General features: G+C 30.0%; 1 protein-coding gene across 1 annotated transcript in view; it reads left to right on the top strand.

Annotated features, from left to right (window-relative positions):
• LOC106457136 (mitogen-activated protein kinase kinase kinase kinase 5-like) overlaps positions 1-8664 on the top strand; it is a 77910-nt gene that overhangs the window by 34378 nt on the left and 34868 nt on the right. The window contains exons 13-18 of the mRNA XM_022382955.1: positions 438-514; positions 2003-2089; positions 4303-4356; positions 4923-4965; positions 6106-6247; positions 8633-8664. Of these exons, the coding sequence (XP_022238663.1) occupies positions 438-514; positions 2003-2089; positions 4303-4356; positions 4923-4965; positions 6106-6247; positions 8633-8664 (435 nt within the window). The remainder of the gene's footprint in view (positions 1-437; positions 515-2002; positions 2090-4302; positions 4357-4922; positions 4966-6105; positions 6248-8632) is intronic.

Below are 8664 nucleotides of genomic sequence, written 5' to 3'. Positions count from 1 at the left end.
CCGATATGTGGCGCCATCTAGTGTACCTAAATTCATCTAGAAATTTTCATAAAAGTGACCCGAAAAACGGGGCTAACTCGGTAACCCGTGGCCCAATTTTAACGAAATTTGTTTTGTTTTGTTTCTATTCTAATTTCATTAAAAATATGGTGATATTTTGTGCCATTTTTGCTGTATTTAAGTACAGACAAGCAAACAAACAATCTCAGAGTTTTAGTAGTATATAGATTTTTTAGGATCTTTACACCTCAACAATGTGTGCATCTTAACTTTCACGTTATGTGTAAAATAATGAATGTTGTAATCACGTAGCTTTGAACAATTCAGTTACAATGAAAAATTTGTCCCACATGTAAATCATTAATAAAATATATTTGGTATCTGTTAGAAAGAGTATGATTTTGATAAGTCTTTACTTGCAAATGCATTTTTCACAGGACATTGGATCAGAAAGCCACTATGATTTAGCCACAGCTTGGATGGAACAGGATTCTGATGCTGAAGTCATTCACAGGTTAGTTTGTGCCCAATAATATTTAGTTTTGATTATGTTGAATGCATTGCAAATGATTCAATGATTGATAACAAAACTTTTCTTCCAAATTCAAACCTTTATGTACACAAAAATCTGAAGGTAAAACTGTGTGCTACATATTAAATTTTTGTTTATAGTGTTATTGATTAAGTAAAAAAAAAAAATTTCCATATTTGTTTAAACTTCTGTCACATGAAATATACTGACTAAGTTGGAGACAGCCTAAGGTTCAAGTTCTTTGGAACCTTTACACTCAAGCAAAATTTTTAACTTTTACACACTGTGTAAATAATGAAAATGTTTTAATCATTCTAACTGGGAACCTATCAGATTCTTGATCAAAACATGAAGAAGATACCATTACAGCAAAAAAACCATTTGAATGTACTTTTACAATTTTCATAGTCAGGAACTTGACTGTTGATAATCACACGTTGTATAAGCCTTCTGTACGTGTTGTTTTAATTTTTTGTCACACAAGATGTACTGACTAAATTGAAGTCTATATACATTGCATACATTTCTTACAACTAGTTTTAATAATTTGTGGATAAACTGAAGTTAATAAAATCATAGAGCTGACTGGTAACATTGGTTTGATACTAAAATAAATGCTCATTTAGTCTTTTCTCACTTGTACAAAAGTTCCTATTTGCAATTTTGTAATAGTCTGACAGATAATGTGGATTTAACATTTTTTCTACTGGCATCTTTGTATGTGCATGTCACAAGGATTTAGTAAGTTACATTCAAAATTTAACTAAACTACTTTCTCTTAGCTAATAATCCAAATTTTAGTAGTATATAAATTTTAAGTTTTTAATTTCATAAGGCAATATAAAAGAAATCCTGAATTTCCCCTAGTATGAGAATTGTGGCATTTTCTCTCTAGGCATCCACTCTTCTCTAATTTATTTACCACCTTTTTTTATGAGCTCACATATGTTTATACACAGGTGCGTGCTCACACACACAAACCAACATAGGCAGAATTATAAAAAAGAAAATTCTTTGTTTATTCCTTTTGGGTGAATATTACCAAGCCAATAGATGAGTTCATATTCATACTGTTGTCTGTTTTTCTTGACTGTTGATTCAGGATTCTGAAGTGGCTAATGTTATGATCTTTATTATTGAAATGTTTAGCCACAGATTTATCAGAATCATAATTCCAGATGTTATGGATATGCTCACGTACTTGTTCAGACAACATCAGACCTGTTTCTCCTATGTACAGTTGTCCACAATATAAACAAGTGATGCAATAAATTAGGCACTTGGATGTACAGATGAACAACTGTTTGATTGTATACGTTTAATTTTTCTAATGACACTATACACAATTTTTTTTTTTTTATGTATTTCACTGTAGGATGAATAATTGTGCAGTTTTTACATAGTTTAGTGCCATACAAAAAAACAGGTTTATTCACTGTGATGAAAGTAATAATAATCTATACATCTTAGACTTAACCAAGCAGCTGAAACTGAGGCACGATTCTGTGATGCACTTAGAAGTCTCTTAGAAATAGTTGATGAAGAACTTCTCCACAGGTCAGTTCTTTTATTATTAGTAATTTTTGTACTTTTATTCTCCTGTTTTTAATTTTTAATATTTACTTCCATGGTTGTTTTTTTTTCATTAAAATATATATGCTTGTGTATGTAGTGGTTATTTACATGTAGAATTGTCCATTAATGTTTGTTCTGGATACTTAGGAATTGCTTAATAGTTTTTGTTTCATTAAAATTGAAGATAATCTTAAAATATAATAGGTCTTAATTGTGTGTGTAGAATTTATGAGAATGTTCAAATGTGTTTTGACATAAGAATCTTTTGCATATAATGTTACATTGTTGAAGGTTAAAAATAACAGGGACACAACTTAGATAAAACACTTCTGTTAAACATTTTTAAAAAGAATGAGAAAATAAGTTATTTTGAACATAAAGTAGCGAGTCTTAGAAATGGATAAATACTGTAAGTTTTAATTTACTGCAGTATCTCTACATTTCACAGCCAACAGACTAGATCTTGTATTAATGGAATGAGTTAAAATACATAGTATAGTAAGATTTCTTGCTAAATCCAAGCTATGAACGTTTTAAGAGTAATACTCTATCCTCTGAAGTTAAAATTTTGATAAACAAGTAAAAATTGAAATCGGATGGGACTTGAACCCTCTGCTCTAATGCTTTAGCCAAGTTTCAACTGCTGAAAATCTCAGTTTCCAGTTCGACCAAGAAAGCTTTAGTCATGTGTAAGGTAACTTAATATACTGCCTGGTGGCACTAAAGTTACTGAGAATGTCTTCATCTGTTAGGTGGGAAATTTGAATAGACACTTGCTAGAACTGACACTGCACCATAGTTCGGTGCTGAAATAGTCATAGGATTAAGTCAGTTTAAGAAATTGTACATGTTTTTGTACAAGTACAGATGAATAAAATTAAGTTATCTTTTTCAAAGTTCATACAAGACTTGTTTAATATCTTGTAAACAATCCACTCCCAATTTTTTCTCTATTTTTCAAAATTTCTCATTCATGGAAAGCTAGCTTGATTGTAGAGGAAGTACCCAGACACAGGATCAGAGGGGTTTCACAATATAATAGGAGTAATTTATCTTGTTTGGCATTGGGAAATACTACCTAGAATGGCTAATTATCATTTTGCATCATAAAATTGTATATTGAAACTTGCCTAAGGGATTGTGAAGTGAAAGACTACTTCAATATTAAAATGTTTTGAGAGTAAAACTACAATCTTAAACCTACTAAATATATGGATTATGATTATTGCTACCTATTGTATAAGTAACATGCTTATTTAGTACAATTTATGAATTTTATGTCATAAGAGGCTGAATTCCAGTTGTATCACCATAACACTTTTCTTCTCATGTTTCCTTCTGATGTTATTATTCCTTTCGTAGTTTCAGTGGATATATTTCATTAAAATAAGGCTTTGACTGTAATGAATTTAAATGTGTTACTTTCACATAAAATATTTTGCCAAATTTTTTTTTTATGGTATTCTATTAAATGTTAGTGGCTCATGATATATTTAATTTAGGTTTTATCTAAACAATAATGAAAGGGTAATTATTAAGGAGGCAGCTCTGACTGTGTTGTATAATATGAAATTTTTACTTCCACAAATACATTAAGATTCTCGTGATATATACTGTTCATTCAAAATCTTAAAATGAAACTGAGATTGTTCATATAAATTAGAAACAGTTGTATTTATTTAATTTGAAATTAAAATACAACAGCATTACCCATTGAACTGAATAGGTCTAAAGAAAGATGCTTCTTGTTGAAGCTACTTAATCCTTCATTAAGACTAATTATCACAGAAGCGTGTTTTAATGTTTTATTGTGATTATTTTCACAGTTTATAGATGTATTTTATTGTAAATTGAATCCTGGTGATTAGTTTTTGTGTCTGAAAATGACTGTATTAAATCTCAAAATTACTTAGTAATATCTTTATAAATACGTCTTTGTCAATCAAAATGCATACTTCAGTTTTATTATGTTCAGAATATTAATAATTTTTATTTTCTTACAACATAGATAAATCTATGATTTTTCCATAAATTTTACAGTTCATCAAAATGTAAATTAATTACAGGAAATATTGTTGCACAAGATTTTTAATGTTAGTTTTTTTTAAAGCTGAAGACAATAGTATGGAAAAGTATATATTTCACTATTAGTTCGTTGTAACCAAAATAAAGCTTATTAACATTTTTTCATCCAGGGGCCATATGGAAAGCTTAGCAGAGTTTGAAGATGATCTAAAGTTTTCACAGCAGTAAGTATTGTCCATTTATGTTAAAAACAAATTGTAATCATAAATGGACAATACTTACTTACATCAAGAATGGTTATTAAAAATAAATTTTAAACAACCATTCTTGATGTAAGTAAGTATTGTCCATTTATGTTAAAAATAAATTGTAATCAACATGCTCCACTCATCGCCTTTGATTTTCATACATTTTTATGATGGATGAATTTTGTAGTTCCAAATAGATGAACTCTAATGAAATATTTTAATCAAAATATAGAGCAGTCTAGTTATTTTAACTGTAAAAATTGTGTGTTAGAGTTTAAAATTGTCATTGTTTATGTTTGGTACAAACTGTTATAAAGGTATTTCTCACTGTGTTTCTTAGTTATCAGATGTCATACTGCTGTTGGTATGTATATATGTGTGTGCCCTCCCTCCCACCTGAAGCTCAGTAGTAAGTCTGAGGGCTTATAATGCTAAAACTTTGGTATCAGTGCTCAAGGTGGCCACTGCTCAGATAGTCTATTGTGTACTTTTTATGTAACTTCATTTATCATAATTCACACTATTCTTTTAACTTCTGGCAGGAATACAGTACGACCTCAAAGAACTCATTCTGAGGGAGCAAAAGTAAGTTAAACTGTGTGTGTCTGACAAGTTTAAATATAGTGAGCATCTTTTATAATGCTTAATTTAAATTTTATATTCATTATCATTATAGAATTATTTTGTTTGGCATACGTAGAAAACTATCTATTATGTGTACTTCAAAATCTGATTTAGAAGCAATGCAGTGTATGATTTGGAATGTAGTGTTGTTACATGCTGATAAAATTTGATTTAGATTTTAATATTCAAGCTCTATCTCAAGGTGAAATAGAAAATATAATCTGTGACAATGAAACTAAATGCAATCTTTGAGATGCCACATCCTTTATTGTGGACTGCAGTTTTGTCTATTCAAGTCTCATCAGCACAGCTTGGATCAGAAAACAGATACACAGTTAGGCCTCTTACAATGGTGATGTTTATATAATATTTTAGGGTTTTTGAGTCCTTTATAACTTGGTGAAAAAAATGTGTAATGTAATCATTAAACAGTTTGTCTGTTGTATAATATTAAACAATAAAATAGGCACAATGCTATAATATTTATTATATACACACCTAAGTTAATTTAGGTTACTACATGGTGTGTTAAAATGCATAAACCCCATTATTATTATTTAAACATTGCCATTATAAGAATCAAGTTGTCTAAATACAAAGTGGTGCAACATTGTTACACATGATTGCCTTTAGTATCTGTACAAGTCTTCAGTGACACATCAGTGTAGATTTGTTCACTTGTTACCTTTTGCTTGTTTTACAAGGTTTCTAAACTTTGATTATTACAAAAGATGCATAAAGGAGAGTTTTCACGATAAAATAGATAGTACCATTTTTAAACAATACAATAAAGAATGAAGTAATTTAAAGATAGTGCTCACAATTAAAAAAAGTAATGCATAGTAAGTGAAGTGGCTATAAAATGAGCCAAATTATATAAGTGGGACTATGTGAAATTCAATATACATGAAAAAAATAATAAGAATAGGGCAACAAACAAGTTAATTTCTGCACAAATGCCCTATGAAGATTCCACATTGAATCTTTATTTTTTGCCTGTCACTCTTAAAAATACTTGTTATTTGTTTCCAATCTGTTGGTTTAAAAGCTGTACTTTCAAATTTACAAATAGCACAAATGTTAATGTAATTTACTTTAAAGGATTTTCGTCAACAAGCAAGAGGAAAGATGAGACCAAGGTCTATAGGTGAAAATGGTCACCTTCCAAACCTATATACTGATACCAAAAATGATCTTGATAGAGCAGCAACACTTACATCTGGTGTTTCTTTGGCAGATAATGGTAAGTTCACGGTTTAGATATTTTATTAAGTTGGTTTATTAGGTGAATTGTTTAATTTATAGAAAACGAATGTTGTTCTGCAAGGTGTTGAGAATAACAACTTCAATAAAAGATGATAAAAGAATAAATTGATGTGTCTCACTATACACTTTTTACTGTTTAATTTTGGGCAGATGCCTTTTGTCAGGCAGTAAAGACCACATTCCAATCCTATGTCAGTTTATTTATTCCGCCACCTATTTTCACCTGTGTGTGTGTGTGTTTGTTAGCAAGATTTCTCAAAAATGGCTAAATAGATTTGGTTGAAAGTTGTTATACATTCGGACTATGACCCAACTTAGAAGTGTTCAGTCTTGGGAGGGTTGAGGTCACAGCAAGGTCATGAAAATAAAAACAATCCTTATTTGTTAACATGGGTACTGATTTTTTACACTATTTTTACTCTATACCTCAGTCAAAAATGTTCAGGTATTGATGAAACTTGGTGGACATATGTAGAATATTATTCCTCATTGTCCTGCCAAAAGTGGTCCACGTTCATTGATAATGACCAACATACAGACACATTTTTCTATTTTTTTGAGAGCCGAATATGATCAAAGCTGTGTGGCGAAAGTATGCATTCTGTTGAGTGCCCTTATTATCCTTGTATAAGATATGTCTTATTGTTAATATATGATAGTAGCAAGAGTCCCTGAAAGCCTTAAAAATGTTTGAGCTTCAAAGTTGAAAATGGTATTTTACCAAATGTGTTAATTTTTCATTTTGCATGAAAATGAATGGAAATTTAGCAGTAATTTTCTCACTGAATTTGAAATTTTTTGTCTTTTCCATTTTTTTTTCATGTACACATGATTCACCCTCTTAATTTTTACATGTTAAAGCAGGGTATTTATCATTTTTTTTTTCCATGTATACATGATTCACCCCATTAATTTTTACACGTTAAAGAAGAGTATTTTCTTACTATCGTAATGTTATGTTTTTGTCTTAAACAATGTAAAAATAAATGGTTTAATATTTTGCTAAATTTTTTCTTTAGAAACAAGAGACCTGGAGGTTATAAACAATTTTTTCTTAACACCTTAACCCTACATAATATATGAAGTAATGAGTTTCTTGTCTAAACCAACACAAGTATTATTAACAGTCAGTGGTTGAAGCATAGTATAAAGCAACTGCTTAATTAAATTTTCTATAATAAATTACATTAGTACACTGCCTTTTTCATTTTTTTGGAATTTGATGGATATATCTGCTAAAATTAATTATATTACTTTGTCTTGTATCATGAAATAATTTTATGGTACATGACACACACTGATTGTTTATTTCTCTTGTAGATTAGAAAGACGAATATTCAAATATTGATTGTTTACCAAACATTTAAAAAATTATATACTTGCACGGATTGGCATGTGCATTAACGTGTATATCAGATAATGGCCTTAGATTGTTATAATCTCATTTTTGTGCTCATCACGCACTCATTGTTAACTATGATTTTTCTTTGGAATTTCTGGATCTTCCTGTAGATGGTGTGGCAGAAGATTGTCTTTAGCCTTGTCCTAATGGGTTCTCTAGTCCTGTCAGTCATGTGATGATTTAGAAATATCTAATGGAATGACCAGGTGTTAGGAGTGTCAAGCATTCTGAGAGATTAGTCCCTATCTGATTACTTGTATAGAGATTGATTTTCTCAGTCTTAACTAGACTAAGTGAGGTTCTCATTTGGCTCTGTTCTTCCTTGTCTTTGGAGATAGATGTGTGATCATCCCTTCCAGTGAGTTTGTCGTCATAAACTGACTGACTTGTTTGGTCTTATGTCTATATACAAATAATGTTTTGTTGTGAAATTTTGTGACCAGTCTCTCTCTTTAGTTCACTGGAGTCAGAATTATTATTAATTCTGCAATACATTTCTGCCAAACTTCTTGTGAGAACGATTACCTGTCAGAAATTAGCATACCTGAGAATACAAAATGGGTCTTTTACAAGCCATTATTGAAATGAAATTTGATTGCAGTTATCAATAGCCATTACAGTCTATTTACAAGATATTTCACAGTATTAGTGTTATAAAGTTTATTGAATACTAAATGTCTAAAGTTAGATGTATTCTGTGGTATGATACTAGAAAGTATTGGTTCAATATCCAGTGTCTGTCCGAACAAATTTACCTTAGGAGGGATTTCAAATTGGTGTTTATATTGATGGGCACAAAAGAGAGTGTAGCAGTGACATATTGCTGATATAAGCAAGTATGTTAATTCCAAAGCTATGACATTTGATAGTTGTTGTTTTTTATACAATAATGTAAACTTAAACTCACTGTAAAAAGAAATAAGTAAAAAAATATAAAATTTATTAACTTTTTTTTTGCAGATTGCAGATTCCAAGAAAAAAGATCATCTTTA

The sequence above is a fragment of the Limulus polyphemus genome, unplaced genomic scaffold (genome assembly GCF_000517525.1).
Source record: "Limulus polyphemus unplaced genomic scaffold, Limulus_polyphemus-2.1.2 Scaffold295, whole genome shotgun sequence".
NCBI classification, from domain to species: Eukaryota; Metazoa; Arthropoda; class Merostomata; order Xiphosura; family Limulidae; genus Limulus; species Limulus polyphemus.
Note: the sequence above shows the minus strand (reverse complement) of the source record. Positions and strands in the feature narration are given on the sequence as shown.